The 18,776-nt window shown below is 43.2% G+C and overlaps 1 protein-coding gene across 20 annotated transcripts in view; it reads left to right on the top strand.

Moving 5' to 3' along the window:
* KALRN (kalirin RhoGEF kinase) overlaps positions 1-18,776 on the top strand; it is a 687,608-nt gene that overhangs the window by 281,033 nt on the left and 387,799 nt on the right. For all 20 annotated transcript variants that reach the window (XM_054551360.2, XM_054551365.2, XM_054551362.2 and 17 more), the window contains exons 7-9: positions 8,861-9,052; positions 12,726-12,857; positions 17,087-17,317. In XM_054551360.2, the coding sequence (XP_054407335.2) occupies positions 8,861-9,052; positions 12,726-12,857; positions 17,087-17,317 (555 nt within the window). The remainder of the gene's footprint in view (positions 1-8,860; positions 9,053-12,725; positions 12,858-17,086; positions 17,318-18,776) is intronic.

Below are 18,776 nucleotides of genomic sequence, written 5' to 3'. Positions count from 1 at the left end.
GAAAGCTTCAGAGATGAAAACACGCTTACTGAGTTCTCTCTCCAGAGGCTCTTTTTCTCTGGGCTGTGATTTTTAGATCTTCAGTAGAAATTTCTCATCGTCTTCCCTCAAGGGAGAGGGAAGTGCCCCAGCTGTTGCATGTATGGCAAAGTAAAACAGCTGGGACAGTAGGTGCTAACTGTAGCTCTGTACTTCCTTCTTAGTACTGTGATCCTAGGCAGGTTATTTAAATTTTTCAGAACCTTACCACCTCATCTGTAAATAGGGAATAATGATAGTGACTTTGTCAGGGATGGCATAAGGGTGAAATGTGTTTGTACATTTTAAGCACATTTGGCATGATGTTATGTTTGCAAATGTTCAGCTATTGTTGTAAGATCAGGCGTGCTAGAAGAAATAGTTCTTGTTCGGGGAAGCTCCTCAGCTCCTAACTACAGAGATTCTCAAACATTAATGTGCATGCCTATCACCTGGGACAATCTTGTTAAAATGCAGATTCTGATTCGGAAAGTTGGGGAAGGGCCTGAAATACTGTATTTCTGACAAGCTGCTGGGTGAAGCCAGTGTCACAGATCAAGCTCTGAGTAGCCAGGCCTTATTTTAAAAAAAAGCGGGGGCTGGCGGTGGGGGGCAGTTGGGGATAAAATGCTGATAAATATATTTCCTGGAAGTCTTAGAGGCTCTAATTTCAACCTTAAAGGTAGCCTAAAGTTACTACATCCTAACCCAGAAAAGCTGCATTTTTCCTGATCACTTGCCTCACTAGGTGTCCCTGAATCTGATTCCAGCTGTACCCGTCATTCCCTACCATTTCAATTTTGCAATGATGCCTCATACAAAAACACTTACCCTGCCCAGGGAGGTTTACTCAGAGCTGAGAAAGGAGAGAGAGATGAGTTTCTCTTTTTTCTTAAACCAGTTCTTGGGTTTCCTGTGGCCTTTGGACATATGGCCAGGCGCTTGTTTTCATGGCTGCTTAATGGTTTGTAAAGCAATTGCTGGAGGAAACATTGCTATGGCAAGCCAGGCCAGAGGGACAGGACTCGTGAGCCAATGTTATCTTTGCTGAGCACCGGGGCTATTCCTGTTCCTCTCCATCCGGCAGTGACAGATGGCCTCCACATGGTTTGGCCTACTGTTTGGCCAGACCTGATCAGATAGTCATCAATCAGCTGCCCCATTTGGCCCCCCAGAGGGCACCCTGTGGTTCATGGGAGGCAGAAGTTGGAGGTTTCCTTTAGAACTCATCACATCTCATAGCTATTGTAGTATAGTTTCAAGCATGGACAGTTCTTATTCCAGATGTTACTATCCCAGTGTCCATATGTTTCGAGGTGGAATCAGCAGGTTTACATGGTAATGTTGAACTAATTAATCATAAACTAATGATTTAACAGCTTTAGGACCCAAAGTGAGTTTTGTACTGGCAAAGATATAAGTAATACATATGGTGTTATTAAGCTGGAGAAAGCAGATGAGGCTGAGCTTTTTCCATGGCTTTGGCACAATCTATTTTCTTACTGATACTGAATGTTACTCACAAGGTCTCTGAAAACTGTATTGGAAAATCTACAAATACTATTCCTCATGGCTTTGAGGTTGACGAAATAAAAACTTAATATAAGCTGCAGGGCACAAGAAAAAGGGAGCAATAAGCAGAGGGGCCATGTAGAGAGGAAATCAAGATGCTGGGGCTCTAGTCTCATTCTTCCTCTTTCTTTGAACGTGTCGCTTGACTGATACCACACACATTAGGTAGATACAAGCAATAGCTGGGTTCCTTTTTTTATTTCTTATCTGTAAAATGAGATTGTTGCATGAACTTGGCTTCTAAAAACTTTAAATAAAGTGGTTTTATATTCTTGTCTTTAGGAAAGCAGTTTTGGTCATTAAAACCTGCTTATTCTACTATATGTAAATTGTACAAAAAATATCTATATTTTTTGCTGAAGTCAAAAGAGATGGGGACATTTGAGTAATTTCAGCTTTGATGGCATGCAACCCAGCTAAATGTATTAAAGAGATATTAAAATAATTTTAAAAATTAAAATGAAAAATACCAAATGCCTATAATCCCAGTAGTTTGGGAGGCTGAGGAGACAGGATTGCTTGAGCTGAGGAGTTGGAGTTCAGCCTCAGCAACATAGCTAGACTCCATCTATAAGAAAAAGGAAATTTAAAAAACCAAATCTATTAAAGTTAAAAATACCAGTAAACCCCTAGCATTATTTATAGTGGGGGAGAAAGAAACTAGAAACCAACAACCTTTGCACCTCAATAAAAAGAATGAATTGATAAAAGTAGGAGGTTGAACATAAGTTCCCTAGCTCCATCAGGTGTTTTGACATCTGATATTTTGATTATTAACTTCAGTGGGGAGAGAGAGTCTCCTCTGTATAGTTTTAATAACCCTTTTCTCCCTGATTATTTATATTATATATAAATTATATATATAAAATGTATATACCAAAATGTTTTTTAACTTTTCTATACATAAGAGAATAGAGATGAGACAAAGACCCTAAAGAAAAGTTCCCACCATCATGTATACCTGGTACAAAATAAGTATTCAGGCCAGGCACAGTGGCTCACACCTGTAATCCCAGCACTTTGGGAAGCCAAGGCGGGCGGATCACTTGAGGTCAGGAGTTCGAGACCAGCCTGGCCAACATGGCAAAACCCCGTCTCTACTAAAAATACAAAAAATTAGCCAGGCATGGTAACATGCGCCTATAATTGCAGCTACTCAGTAGGCTGAGGCAGGACAATTGCTTGAACCCGGGAGGTGGAGGTTGCAATGAGCCAAGATTGTGCTACTGCACTCCAGCTTGGGCAACAGAGCAAGACTCCATCTCAATAATATTAATAGTAATAAGCATTCAATAACTGGTAGTATTTGGGTGTGCTTCCGTTGTATGTATAATGTTTTCTCAGTTGAGGCAATACTGCTTATATTTTGTATTAGCTTTTTGATTGAGCATTTGATTTTCATTTGAACTGAGTGATTTTGCTGAGTACCATGGCTCTCAGCTAGTTGTTTGCATGGCCTCCCTCCCTTGACTTTTTGATTTGGAAAGTCAAGGTCTCAAGAGCTTGTCGAGAGGACAGGGCCCCTTTAGGGAAAGTGTCCCCTAAGTGGTGGTTATACCTTGCCTCCTGTGATGATCTGACAGGTGATCACACCTTTCATTTTCATAATAATGATTAAAAAGCTGTAGCCTCATTAACTGGAAAGGAATTGAGAACCCTGTGCTCAGGACTTGTTCCTTGCAGAGATGAAACAGCTCTTTGATGAGCTTCCTCTGCCTCTCTCGAGCTGAAGACAAGTCACGTTGCCCATAGACCACAAAGTGAAGAACCCCAACACCTAGCATGGGGAGGAGGCTTCTGTCACCTTTTGTAATACAGTTTGTAATAAGGAGAAGGATCTGTTTCCTTGTATGAGGACAAGATGGCCCCACTTCTGAGTGCTCTGGATGTGGCTATCACATGCCAGGGTGGTTGAGGCACCCCAAGAAGACTATCTCAAGAGATAAAGACCCTATTTTTCCACCTTAAGGTATGGAAGGACATTGTATTGAAATAGCATGGCTCAGAAAGCACCTTATTGGCTGATTCTGAATCCTCTGATCTCTCTGGGTCAAGGAAAAACTTATAGACAATTCTGGGCTCCGGACCTTTAACTCCTAGGGGAATAGTGTCTGCAGCAGAGGATTTGTGGCATGTAGGGCATAGCCTGGTAAGTGGCTAGGGCAGCATTAACAGCTATAGGAGGGAATAGTAGGAACCTTGTGTTGTGCTCTCTGTGAAAGACAATGAGACTTCGCTTATTTTGCTTCTTGTTGGAATCATTGATAGATTTTTCTTTTTGTTGTACTTTTTACTAATACTTTGATTTGGTATGCACCTAACTTTTGGAGTTAATGCCAATCTCCTGGAACTGAATGAGGGAAAAGATAGGACATTCTTTGCACTATTGGTTTTGTGCCAGGCATCTGGCCGGATGCTTTATGTTATCTCATGTAATCCACAGAGAGTGTGTCTAATTCAGAGTGGGGACCTATGACCACAGAAGTGTAAAGTTCACCTCTGCTTTTAGGAGTGAAATGAATGGGATTCAAATAATACCTTCCCTTGGCAATGATCTTCTCTTATAATCAGCCCCTGACACATAGCTTAAGGTTACCAAAATGATAACTTGCATCAAATGATTATGTCTAGAAAAACCAGTATCTCTTTCAGTATACCACATAAGAAATCACAAAGAGAAAATTTAGCTAAGGTTTTTAATGGAAAGCTATCATTATCTTGTTTTTGTAGCCAGTAGGCGTAAGCCAGGAATCAGGTTGGAACTGGGAGCCCTTTTGGCAGGGCTGAAAACTTTGATCAAGATTCTGCCAAGCAGTTCTTTCAGGACAGTGACTCTGCTTCATCGATTTCAGTTAATCACAGCACGGGACAAGGCCTCAGAAGAAGGGGCTGTCCATCCTGTGATCTCCAGTTAATGACTGCAGGAATGAAAAAAAGAATTTTGTGGGTAACAAAAGTGAGGGCAGGGTGTCAATATACAAGGTTTTTAAGTTATCGAGATTTTTTTGGAATTTAGTTATTTTTCCTGTTTATGACCAAAATGATGGGAGGAAAGGATTTGGGGGGAGGTAAGATGAGGTAGATGATGCAACGGACCATGCTGCAGGTGCATTGCCTTCTGCAGGGTAGATTGTGTCTATACCTTGGGCTGTGCCATACTTTGGATAATGATAATAATTTAATAACAACAGACTGCATATATGGGGGTTTAAATTTAATAAATCAGTTTTGAGGAAATAATTTAAGAAGATACATATCAAGCTAGAATTATTAGTCAAGTTATTACCTTCTGGCCAGGGAAACTGGTTAGTCTGAGCATCTCAGCTGAGGGGAAGGGGCTAAAGAGGAGAGGGGGAGAAGGGCCTCTAGCCCTTGGTCACCTAGAAGCTGAAGGACTCAGGGGTCCAGCTCCAGTCTTGGTCCTCACACTACTGGGCAGTGAGCAGAGCCAGCATGAGGTGCTGAGACATGGACAGCAGGCCTGGGCTACATATACCTCTGGAGTAGGCAGCACTATGCTCCTGGTCTCCTGGAACTGACATTACTTACTCAGAAATGGAATGTCTGCGATCATTAGGTCAACTCCCTCACAGATGAGGAAACTGAGGCACAGAGAAGTCAAGTCACATCTTAAGTGAATGCCAGAGCTGGGACCAAAACTCATGGCTCTTGATTCCTGGCCCAGTGACTTTAATGCCCTTGACTAATGGGCAGCTCTGCAGGTGGAAAGGCATTGAAGGCTGGCAGGGAAGAATGGGAGAGCCAGGCAGATGGAAGAGAGTGGAGGGGGGCAGCTGGTAGGAAATGGGAAGGCTGTAAAGAGCCAAATATCCGTTCCTCTTGGCCATGTCCCAAGGACAAACATAACTTCCAAATGTTCCTAATAGGGGCATAAACAGTCACCCAGAAGAACCACACAAACGGATTGACCAAAGGCCATGAAAAGTTGTTTATGCTTAATGAGTAAGCACTCCTATTTATTCAGACTCCTAATCCAAATCTTTAACCTCATTCTTTCCTTTTAAGTCATTGGAGACCTTCCTTGCCATTACTGCCTTCTCATTTGTTGTGTGGCTGTCCTTGTACCCACCCAGGGACAACTGCAGTTTAAAATCTATCTGCCCATTTCTCTCAGGTTCTGGGGCAAAGGAAAATGAAGGAGAAGATGATGAACTTGGGCAATGTGACTTGCCTGAAGTGTTTCATATTCTGAAAAGGGGCTATAGAGACAAACAATGAGCAAATTCATAAGTCAACATTATATTTATCCCTCTATTACGAGGGATACTGCCTCTACTTCTTTTGTGAGGCATAATTATTTGTTAGTTTTAGCAAGACATTTCTCCGCCTGCTGATAAGGAAACAAAAAAAGCATTTACTGTGCTAGTCTAGAATGTGAACTGTAAGCTGTGGTCTTTTTTTGTTTATTTGCTTTTAGTTTTAATCTATGATCACAGGCTTAGAGGTTGAAGGGGACCGTGGAGGACTGCCAGCCTCCCCATCCTCTTTCATGTGGGGAGCCTCTTCCCAACAGCCCTGCCAGGGGTTCAGATCCCTTCCCTCTGAATCCCTACAGGCAGTCGCTTCTACCTCTGTGGAAGCACTTGCTTCATTTTGCCTTGAATTAGTTATTTGAGGACTTGTCTTAAGTCTCAGCTGTGAGCCCCTGTGGGCAGGGGGCGGATGGGCAGGAATCCTATCTTATTCCTCTTTGATTTCCTACAGCCCCCACCGCAGAGCCTGGCCCGCTCTCCGTAAATATTTGAATGAGTGACAAGGTGTTAAGAGTCTACAGAGGCAGCCACAGTTGGACACCTCTAATAGCTAGAAAGTTCTTCCTAAAAGTAAGCAGAAATATGCCTCCCTGTGTGCCATGGGAGGGAGGAGGATGTAATAGGCAGTGATGACAAAGGGCTGGGTGTCTATAGGGTATATCTGGGGACAGGGTAGTGCCTTGCTGTTACTGCTTTTCTTGCATTCTATCTGGCCAGAGTATACAAGGCCTTTCTCCAGGACAGGAAAACCCAAAAACCTAGATAGATCTGGGTAATGGGGCAGGGGCATGGATTCCAGGATTCGAATCCAGTTTGGGAGGACAGCTCTATCAGACACTGTCAATGTCCCACCTATATGGCCTTAGCCTGCCCTGGGGGTCATCTGCAGGTGATTCTCATGCAGACTGACAGCTTCCTGCATTTATCTGCAGTGATCACTCTCTGACCTCAGAAGTGTGCTTGGTCTGTTTGTGGGTTCGGCTGGAAATGCCAGGAACTTACCCCAGGAAGGACCTTCAAACAAAGATCAATGGGACTTAGTGCATCAGTAACCCAGATTCCTCACCCCTCAGTGGGACAGCTCGGAGGTGTGTTTTATACTTTCTCAAAAGGTCTCAACAGGGATTGAACCCTGGTTGCTCATAGAACTTAACACATCCTTTATTCATTTCCCTCCCTTTCCTCATTGACTTCCCCTCTCTTTCACTATGCTTCCTGGGACCAAGCCCAAGTAAACTCTGTCTCCCAAATAGTTGTCTCAAGGTCTGCTTTGGGGAGAACCCAAAGTAAGACAATGACATGAGCAGGAGATTTGAGGGACTTCACATGCTATTCTTCCCATAGAAGATAAAACTGTCAAAATCAGTGTGTGCTTTCTGCCTCCCCATTCTTCCTCTCTATTTCTAAGTGCAGAGTGGCTTTTCTGTCAGTTCTATAAATAGAGTTTAATTTTCAGTAGAATTTGTATCCTAACTCAGACAACAAGGCTGAGAATGATTCCTACATCTTTGAGGGATAGTTATTTCCCATAACAAGAATCAGTAATATCCTAGTTCTCTTAGGGAAATGCACTATGTCAGAAAGGTCTCAGGCCAGACTAAAAAAAGAGATGACACATAGGGGTCATTAGACATCAGGATGGATTTGTGTGGAAGTTCTTCACTTAACCTTTTAAACTTCCACAGAGACATTTTAAATTGAGAGACCCTACCAACCTGGCCCAGGTTTGGGATGGAGTGCTTAGAGGCCAGGGACAGCTAAGACGAATGGGGACCATGAGGGAAGTGAGAGAGGAAAATAAAGAACCTTCATTAAACCTACTCAGTATTAATGAACTACATCTGAGCTAATAGAACCTAGAGAAAATGCTGTTACTGCAGAATATGTATAATCATTTGAGAAGATTTGTAACAAATAATGAAGGTGTGTGAATAACCTGCCTTCCTGGTCCTCCTTCATGCAGACATTGTGTGATTTGGAAAAGCTCCCTGTGGATGCTACAACCTTACCTGATTGTTTTGACACCTCAGACAACTAATAGGAGATAGCAGTTAAAAATAGCCATAATCACTACTGTCTTATGTTTGTGGGGTTTTTCTTTTGTCTTGTTCCTTCCTGGAGCATTTTTCAGTGACCTAATAGGAAACAGCATACATGTTCATGAATTTTTAATTAGCAGGTAAAGATGGGAATGAATGTAAACAAAACAAGTAAACAAAACACAAGATGACAAGAGACAATGGGCCAAGAGAGCCCCTCCTTGATGCCTTTTGGGGTACCCACAGATGCCTTTTGGGATCAGGTGGGGAAATCTTCCTAAATCAAGCAGGGATAAGAAAGGGCTTCACAGACCTTATTATTAGCATGGAAAAGTGTGTGGCTTCAAATGCTGTCTTTATTTATACCCTGTTTGATGACCAGTGCCTCAGCTCTTTTGGCAGGGCTGAAGGAGGTAGGAGGAAGGTGGGGACATCTTTGCTAGGTGATAGGAAGATGTGGAATTACCGTGTCTCCTTTGCCCTCTTTGATGAGTACTTCTGCCCTGTTTGTTGTATGTAGATGGCAATAGTGTCCTGGGTACAGCTCTCCCCTGAGCAAGAGACATGTCTCTGCCTCCTTTAGCTTGTGCCCTCATCTGAGCCATCACTTCCAAAGAACGCTCTTGAGAGTTATGTGCCATCCCTGGGAATGACCTCATAAGATGGTTGTGAGGATTACATAAAGTAGTCCATATAAAGTGACTGCATTAAAGTGCATTAATAGTTGGCACAAAATCTATGCTGGTTCCCCACAATGAAAGGTCCCGCTATCTCCTGAAATTGAATTGTAGAAAAAGATTTCCCTTGGGCCAAAAACAAATACACTAGTATGGACTGTACCAGCTTCTCTCAGACTTTTGTTTTGGGCAGCTCCCTTCCCCAAATATGTACCTCATAAAAGTGCTCAATGGATGTCTTTTGAGCCTGCCCCACTAAGCACTCTCCTTTTCTTTCCAGAATGCCTATGTCAACATCAACCGCATCATGTCCGTGGCTTCCCGCCTCTCCGAGGCTGGCCATTATGCCTCACAACAAATCAAGCAGATCTCCACCCAGCTGGACCAGGAGTGGAAGAGCTTCGCTGCTGCCCTGGATGAACGCAGCACCATCCTCGCCATGTCTGCTGTGTTCCACCAGAAGGCTGAGCAGGTAAGGTGCAGAAACCTGCAGCAGCTGCTGTTGGTAGGAAGGGTTGGGCATGGGCAGGGGAGGGCTGGATGGGAGCACACACACTCTCTATAGAGAGCTCCACCTATCTTTTTGAAACACTGAAGACCCTGCCGAGTCATTGCAACAATAACCTATGTTCTACCACTTTCATGGCCCCTGTGTGCACAAAGAAACATTGGTAACTCTAGGTGACTTTGCTTGTCATACAAACAAGAGGGGACCCAGAGCCTTTTTACATTTTGCTTGGTAGTGGGTGCATGTGCATGTGTGCATATGTGGACTGTCTGCTTAGTGTGCATTCTCTGAACACAGATCAAAGGGGTGAATGTAAAGTGATCATTGAGGTGCTGAGAGCAGGGGAAACTAATTTTACATGAAGCATTTGCTATGGATAATGGGAATATAAAATAATATAATGGGTCAAGATAATAATTACTTGTACTTACTAAATGGCCAGGCATTGGCCAGTGACATTGCTAACCCATTTTACAAAGAGGAACACTGAAGCTCAGAGAGATTAAGTGATTGGCCTGCCTAAGATCCCATGATGTGTTGGAGCCTGTCTTGAACCAGCTCATGGAGAGACAGTTGTTAAATTTTCAGGAATTTTGAGAACTGGTTGTCACATTCTAGCTATTGCTTCATTATATAGGTTTATAATTAAATATGTTATGTTAAAAGCAAAGTTAATAAATACTCAAAATTCATCACTTCCTGATTATTTTACAACATATTGTTATTACCTATGTTCTTGAAATCATTTTTATGTATTTATTTTTTCTGTGGTGGAAATACCATACAATTGTCGGCTATGTATGGATCACCTCTGTTGGTGATGTCACATTGGTAGCTTAAAATACACCATGGTAGGAGTTTCATATTATAGAAATTATCAGATGTTACAAACCAGGGATTGATTTATTGCTTTATTGTTGCCTAGAGTCTTAAGAAAATGAGGGAGAAAGTGTTTGAAAATGCAGACTAAACTTAAAAATGTGTCCTGTGTATAGCTGTTACATTGTGAATAACAAACAAAAATCCAGGAAATATTCTTCCAATATTCAAAAACTGTTATTTGGTTCAGCAAAGAAGTTGCTGACATCCTTGATGAACAAGAGATGTTCTGGCATAGTATTCAGGTGCTTTTCACCTTTGTCTCACTCCTTAACATAGTGAAAATATCAACCAGCATGTGTGTCAGAACTATACATGTTTGTCAGTTGCAACCATAGGTCAAAAGCATCCTGTGAGAATCAACTGCCTACATTAAATATACAATACAGAGTATTGTATATGCTATTGTTCTCTGTAAATTGTGTGTTATACATTCTTTGTATCAGTAGAATTTGTAAATGCACTTACCTGTGTATGTGTAATATATAGTCATATACACACATACATATATATATGCTGGTTATTTAAACATTTTCTAACACACCACTGCTAAAATCACACAATCTATGAGTAGATAGGCTATCACCTCAGGTGTGCTTAACACTAGGCCTGTGGTCTTAACCTCTACATTTCTTTCTTTGCATCACATTTGGGTAACATAGGCCAAGGAGAGTCAGACACCTGGTCACACCTTAAATTTCTCCCTCTGTTACACTCTCTAGCGTGGAAAGCAACATGGCATAATTAAGAGTCTAGACTTTGAGGCAAGACACATGGATTCTGATCCCAGGTCCACTATTCATTCACCCTTAGGCAAGTCACGTCACCATTCTGAGCTTGTTTCCTCTTCCGTAACGTGGAGCTAATCATAAATGGCACAGGGCTATGCTAAAGATACAACACGAGAGATGGAATATGTAAGGTGCCTCGTGTGCTTACTAAACAGCGGACATTACTACTATGGGTATTTGCACAGCATACTATCCTAGTATCTTTTTATTTCCTCCATTTGTGTCTATTTCCACCTGAGAACTTCCCAAAGACTGAAATAATACTTGTGTCAAGCACAACCCTATACTTTGAGAGGGATTTAGCCGTATCTTTTTGTCGCTGTTGTTAAGGTTGTTGGTGGTAGTGACTGATAGTGACTGGTTCATTCTTAGGGCCATGAGAATATTGATGTCCAATCTCCTGTTATCTCTTCAACCTTATCACTTACATACTTTATTCAAGGTTTGCCTGGATTGGTAAGGAAGACCCAACTGCTTCTCTCTTTGTCTCTCTGGCATTATCTCCTTGAGGTGATCATTTTGTGGGATATGCTACAGGCCACCTGTTAGAATATTGCAGAGAAATCCCAAGAGCCTTGAAGGAGTGTTCTCCCCATGACTGACACAAGAATGTCAAGTTGCTTACAGGGTCATTTGTAGTTATTGGTGGAGCAAAGAAGCTTCTGAGATTTCAGCATGTACATATTATATGATCCGATACTGGATGGCACCTGGCACTCTTCCAGGATTGCTAAGAAATGGTCTAATGTGTTACAAAATGTACAGAATGAAAAGTCAACCACAACAATCAACAGGCCAGGGACTGAAAGCTGACAGTGACAGCAAAACTAGAACGCAAATGGTTGCAGTACCAGAACTGAGAAAACTGGAGAAGTGCATGTTTATTTCATGTTTCCTGACTGGACTGGTTTGGATCAGAAGCAATTTTATTTGTATCTATTTTTTAATGCAATTTCTGCAGGTATTACTAGTCCTTCAGGGACATTCATAAACCATGCTTCTTTTTAACTGGGGAAAAATGACTCAAAGTTATTTTTTTCATGCATTTATTTAGGCAGCTCTTTATTATCCTCATATGGGCTGTTCTTGGCAATGGGATAAAAAGGTATTTAGGCAATTAATTTAAATGGAGCTGTGCATCCAGGCGAGAGGAATCACAGACAGAACCATTCCAGACTGTTGGGTGAATTATTTGCATTTTAAAGGTGCATTTTTCCACCCACTAAATCTAAGTGATTTCAGTTAGCTTACCCTTTGTGCGTGAAGACCCATAGTCTTCCACAGTTGTTAATTTTAATTTTTAAATAATTTGATGTCTGTCAAGATCTATGTCTATATATCACAACCCAGGATGCAGTAGGTGTAGCACAGCCTGTCCCCCTAGACTGCCTCTCTCATTTCCACCCTTCAGGGGACTGACCCAACAGTGGGAGACCTGTTGAGGGCAGTCTCCATCCCATATGGGATGGTCTCTGCAAGTTTCCTGGGGTTCCTGGTGGTCTGTGTAAGGTGTTTTTTGCTTGTCTTCACAACTGGATGTACACACTGTAAAGCACAGGTGTGGAACATCTCCTTACATTACACACAGCCCCTCACGTATGCCTGTGAGTGTGCATGGGGCAAGAAGCTCTAATGTATCTGTGGAATGTGGTGAGCTGTTTCCATACCTGGACATTACAGTTAGTGTGTAGCTATAACCTATTGAACATCTGATGATTCACCTGCCCCCTACAGTTTCATAGTAGTCAATTTTGTGGAGACTATACTTCCTAAATGGGTGCCTGGGTCTGATTTCTTACTAGGAGTTAGTGTTTGTAGAATTAAAAAACTCTACCCTCTACAGTGGTCTCTGAAGGCTTTCAGAAGTCCTGATGTTTCTTCCCAAGGTATCTGACCCTGTCTCCATAATCCACCCAACTCCCCACCCCCAGTGCTCCCCCACTGACCCACCCTGCATCTCCTTCCAGTTCCTGTCGGGAGTGGACGCCTGGTGCAAGATGTGCAGTGAAGGTGGTCTGCCATCTGAGATGCAGGACCTAGAGCTGGCAATCCACCACCACCAGACCTTGTATGAGCAGGTGACCCAAGCCTACACAGAGGTGAGAATGGAGCAGGGCAACCATGGTTCTTGGGCATGTCTGCATGTGGGTGGGTGACGAGGGCACTGGCCTGTGCACTGTGAAATAGCCTGGGTGGGACTAAGAAGAAGAGAGGCTGTTTTTCTTTTTTTGGTGACATCTTTAGGAACCTTGATCTAAGAACTATGGTGTCTCCAGCCAGGAAGCAGAAAAAATTGGGGCCATTATTAGGCACCACCTTGGTGCACTCACATTCATTCTCTCTCTCACACACACACACGCACACACCCCATACACCTGCCTCATCCTGTGTGTGAAGATTGGACTTTCTCCTCTTGGGGGAGGAATATAAGAAAGTGAAGCTGTGCTTCTCTGGAGTTTGCTTTCTGGTTGGTGAATGGAGATGTACACACTAGCCCTGCCACCTTTTTTATGAAGCAGCTCATCAAAAAAAGATTAATTTTCTCACTAGAAGATCCAGAGGAAAACACACGGGGTGGAGATAAGTGTTTGCAGGAGTAAGAAGCTTCCATAAATATGAAGGACAAAGACTCTTCCATTGAAAAATCAAAGGCAGGGGGTTACTGTAAAGTTAAGAAAGGGAAAAAACCTCTTGACAGTCCTCTCAAAGTAAAGGGAAACAGCTACATAGGTATATCTGTGTAGATACACACAAGTTAGTATGTTTGCTAACTGGCATGAATTCTGAGGAAAGGGACTGAGGGATGGAGAGAGATGGGCTGATTAACGAAGCTGGATGAGGAGAAGAAGTGAATTCACATCCAACCCATGTGTTTCCTCTGGGCAGCATTAGTTAGAGGAGTATTAAAATGGGTTCCTGGACCACCTGCATCAGACTCACCTGATACAGATTCCTGGGTCCCACCCCAGGAAACAGAATGTCAAGAAGTGAGACCTGGAAACTACATTTAATAACTATTACTCTAGGTGAGTTTGATGCACATTGAAGTCTAAGAACTAATGGCTTCTAGGTAAGAGTAAGGGTTTTTGCCACAGTCAAACTGAGTTTGAATCCTGGCTCTCCTATTTACTAGCTGTGTGACCTCAGGCAAGTTACTTAACCACTTTGAGCCTCGTTTCATCTGTGAAATCAAAGTGGTAACACCTGCCTCATAGGATAGTGTTGAGGTTATAAAGGTAATGCATGACAATTCACAATTGCAAAAATATGGAACCAGCCTAAATATCTATCAGCCAATGAATGGATAAAGAAAATGTGGTATAAATACACCATGGAATACTACTCAGCCATAAAAAGGAACAAAATAGTGGCATTCACAGCAATCTGGATGGAGTTACTTCTAAGTGAAGTAACTCAGGAATGGAAAACCAAGTATGGCATATTCTCACTTTTAAGTGGGGACTAACCAAACACCACCTGTTCCCCAGAACTATTTAAATCAATCAATCAATCATTGTACCCAACAAAAAATTTGAAAAAATAAAATGAAGGTAATGTATGTAATGCACTTGGCCCAGTGTCTGACAGTAATGAATACTAAAAAATGGTAATGTATTCTGTCATTGTAGAAGGCACAACGAAGGACTTACAAGCCAAATCTGATCTCATCAGCTCTGATCCATATGGCTCAAAGCTTTCTGTCTTATAACAGAACTGTGCCTCTGCCCGGGGGTCAAGAATCTTTAAATTTACTCCTTGCAAAATACAAATATAGAGAGTACAAATGAGATTAATATACTTCCACATATGTGAGGTGTGGGTGTAATTATACATATAGACACAATATTTCTCTCAATTAATTATCAGCCCCTAGCATTGTGAGGCTTATACCTTCCCTCCAAGCCCACTTCAGAGGCCAGTGAGCTGTCCATGCTTCCTACAGATGTAGAGACTGAGGCAGAGGATTAGAGCTCATGCGGGGTGGATTTCTAGGACTTGGGCCTCCATCTCTAACCGCCCTACCCTGGACATAGCATGGTGCCAAAAGACAGCATTTGCTCAGAATTCCAAGAAGAGAGCTCTCCTGGGTTTCACTATAGGATATTTGTCTTACTCATGTCTCTGGTGGGCATCACCTCTGCATTATTTATAAGCTACTTCCCCCACCCCACTCCCCTGGCAGTCAATTATGGGAGATGGGGATGGTGGGATTGGGTGAGTGGTGGTGATTTCCTCTCCTGGCCTCTGCTGCACTCTATCCCAGCACCCCTCCTAACCACCCTGCCCTGAAAGCATTTCTGTGGCCCCATGGCAGGAGTAACAGCTGATTCTGTATTCCTGGACCCTCATCCAAGGTATTATCAGGGACCAAAGGAGGGGTGAGGGGAGGATGCAAACCCGGCAAACAGCTTCGTCATCAGAGGTGTGGAGATGGAAGCACACCTCATTCCCTACCTTGCTGGTGAGATAAAAGACCATTTTCATCTCCAAAAGCCTTCTTTTGGGGAAGACGCCAAGCCAACTTTGATTTAGTTGCTAACCAAATTTGGAGACTCAAAATTTCTATCAATTCCCAGTCATCCCTGTTTTAAATTGGAAAGATGCATGTTCTGTTGGGTACTTTGTCAAGCACAGGAGGGCCACAGGTGTTGATTGTATGATGTCATTTTCCAGAATTATTGATGCCCATGATTGTGCCAGAACTCCAATGAGAAGAATGGCAGAGAGTGTCATCCCACTTTTCTCAGACTGTGGGCGAGTGTTGGGGAACCCAGGAATGTGGATGGTGTGTCCACTGTCTAAGTGTCCCAGCCTTTCTCTGCGTATTCTAGAAAAATGAAGATTGTACTGCTTTTCAGGAGAAAGAAGGGGCTCGTATAGAGCGAGAGCAAAGTATTTTAAAGGATAAAGACAAAAGAAATAAAATGACAAGGAAATAAAGAGGATGAGAAAGAGATGATGCTGATGATGGTTGTATTAGTCTGTTCTCATGCCACTAATAAAGACATACCTGAGACTGGGTAATTTATAAAAAAAGAAAAAAAAAAGAGGTTTGATGCACTCACGGTTTCACATGGCCATGGAGGCCTCACAATCATGGCAGAAAGGGAATGAGGAGCAAAGGCATGTCTTACATGGTGGCAGTCAAGAGAGTGAGTGCAGGGGAACTGCCCTTTTATAAAACCATCAGATCTCATGAGATTTATTCACTAACATGAGAACAGCGCGGGAAAAACCCACCTGCATGATTCAGTTACCTCCCACCAGGTCCCTCCCACAACACGTGGTGATTATGGGAACTACAATTCAAGATGAGATTTAAATGGGGACACAGACAAACCATATCAATGGTGATGATGATGAAGATAAAATTGGTAGCCAGTATCACTTGTCAGGCTCTATTCTAAATACTGTATGTGTGTTAACTCATTTAGTCCTCACTGTGACTTTATGAAATATGTACATAAATATCCCTTCTTTACAGACAAGAAAACTGAGGACCAAGGAGGTTAACTAACTTGCCTCTTGTCACACATCTAGAATTTTAGAGCCAGATAGAGGAATTTGGGAAAGAAAGAAGAGGAGAGGATTATGGTGGGAACTTACATTGACTTCATTTCTGAAATGAAGTTATGCTGTCTGACCTGGTGTGAGTCAGTTAAAATATTTACCAAGCCTGGGCGTAGTGGCTCACGCCTGTAATCCAAGCACTTTGGGAGGCTGAGGTGGGCGGATCACCTGAGGTTAGGAGTTTGAGACCAGCCTGGCCAACATGGTGAAACCCCATCTCTACTAAAAATACAGAAATTAGCCAGGCATGGTGGCAGACCCCTGTAATCCCAGCTACTCAGGAGGCTGAGGCAGGAGTATGACTTGAACCCGGGAGGCAGAGGTTGCAGTGAGCCGAGATCGCACCATTGATTGCATTCCAGCCTGGGGACAAGAGCAAGACTTTGTCTCAAAAACAAACAAACAAAAATTTACCAAGTGCCTACTGTGTGCCAGGCACCATTTTGGGCATTGGGGAGAGAGCAGCAAGTAGGCAGTGTCTCTGCCCTCACAGCTGAAATTCAGGAGGGAAGAGAGTCTCACAGACAACTGGCCAGCACTCCAGCAACTCCCACATCGGGGGATTCTAGCTGCTCTGCCCTCCACCAGGCTGGAGGATGGGCTCCATGGCAGCTCTGGCTGGCTAGGTGTCTGGGTATGGAATGCCTGAGATTCTCAGAAGGCCTAGTCAGGGACCCTCAGGCAGACACTTCCTGCTTCTCTCTGTGCCCTGCCTATCACCCTTTTCCCTTAACTTAAACTTCTGTCATTCCTGCAGGTCAGCCAGGATGGCAAAGCACTACTAGATGTGCTACAGCGGCCCCTGAGCCCTGGGAACTCTGAATCCCTCACAGCCACAGCCAACTACTCCAAGGCAGTGCACCAGGTGCTGGACGTGGTGCATGAGGTGTTACATCACCAGCGACGGCTGGAGAGCATCTGGCAGCACCGCAAGGTGCGGCTCCACCAGCGGCTGCAGCTCTGCGTCTTCCAGCAGGATGTACAGCAGGTAACAGGCTCTGAGCGCCGGTGTCCATTATCCATTCTAGGAGGCAGACCAAGCTCAAGTCCCTGACCTAGGTGATCAGGCTTAGGAGAGCCCAGATTTATGGAAGGAAAAATGAAATTCAGCTCTCAACTGCTCCACAGAACCCTACCAAAACACAAAACAAAAACGACCTGTGAATTGCATGTTTCTTGCCTAAGTGACTTTATAGACTGGCCTTCTCAACACATGATATTGGAAAGGGAGACTCAGTCTCAGGAACTGTAATTCCTCGTAGTCATGTGGCACATTTTTCTTTTGTTTTGTTTTGTTTTTTGGAGACAGAGTCTCGCTCTGCTGCCTGGGCTGGAGTATAGTGGTGTGATCTTGGCTCACTGCAATCTCCACTTTCTGGGTTCAAGTGATTCTTGTTCCTCAGCCTCCCAAGTAGCTGGGATTAATGGCATGTGCCATCACACCCAGCTAATTTTTGTATTCTTGGTGGAGACGGGGTTTCACCATGTTGGCCAGGCTGGTCTTGAACTCTTGACTTCAGGTGACCCGCCCGCCTCGGCCTCCCAAAGTGTCAGTATGGGTTAGGATTAGGGCCAATATGGCACATTTTTCTTTTGGTGAGCTTGACCCACACTCAGGCAATGATTACTAGACAGCTCGGGGGTGGGGGGTTATCCAAGCACTGTCAGGCTTGGACCCCACATATGGTCCATCTGGGATGCAGGTGGCCTGCCAGAGTGAAGGTGAAGTGGGGTTCAGGGACCTTCAGAGGATTCCTTGACAAGGTTGGACCAGGAAAATCAGATTTAAAACCTGGGCTGTTGTTCAGTGTATGTTTCATTATTACAGGTTATTCCTGACTTTATGTAGTTTTTTTTTTTTTTTTTTTTTGTATTATGACATCAGTTGTGGCTTTTTCCTTTACCACTAATAATAAAGAAATGGTTATGTTTCTGACCGCAAAAGGACAGTCTTGCTACAAATGCCCTTTCAGATGAAATAACCCATTCTTTTCTCCTTGTACTTTCTCTGTTTCTGTCTTCCAGAGGACCCTGGGATCTTTGCTGGAGGACTAATATACTAGCGCAGGGGGAGCTGGCTGGGAGATGGGGACTGAGATCCAGGCTCACTGTCATCTCCCTCTTAGTTCACCATAGGAGAAATAAGGATGGGCTTAGTTGTCCTAGGATGGGCTCTGCAGAGCTGCAGAGGAGCTGCTGGGGTGGACGCACTTGTGTTCAAACACCTGTTTGACTTTTCTGTGGCTACTGTGTAACTCCAGGATTATACATATAAAATAACAATTCAGTCTTCTTTCATTCTTTTGTGGTATCAACCAGGTATAATCCAAGTATAATCTAATTTATCTACTGTATTATATAATACAATGTAATCCATTGTATATTTCCAGTGTAGTGAAATACACATGGAAAATTGAGAGCCAACTGTACATGTCTTTGGGATATTT

Source organism: Pongo abelii, chromosome 2 (assembly GCF_028885655.2).
Source record: "Pongo abelii isolate AG06213 chromosome 2, NHGRI_mPonAbe1-v2.0_pri, whole genome shotgun sequence".
Classification (NCBI taxonomy): Eukaryota; Metazoa; Chordata; class Mammalia; order Primates; family Hominidae; genus Pongo; species Pongo abelii.
The sequence above is the reverse complement of the archived record's forward strand: the minus strand, read 5'-3'. Positions and strand labels throughout refer to the sequence as shown.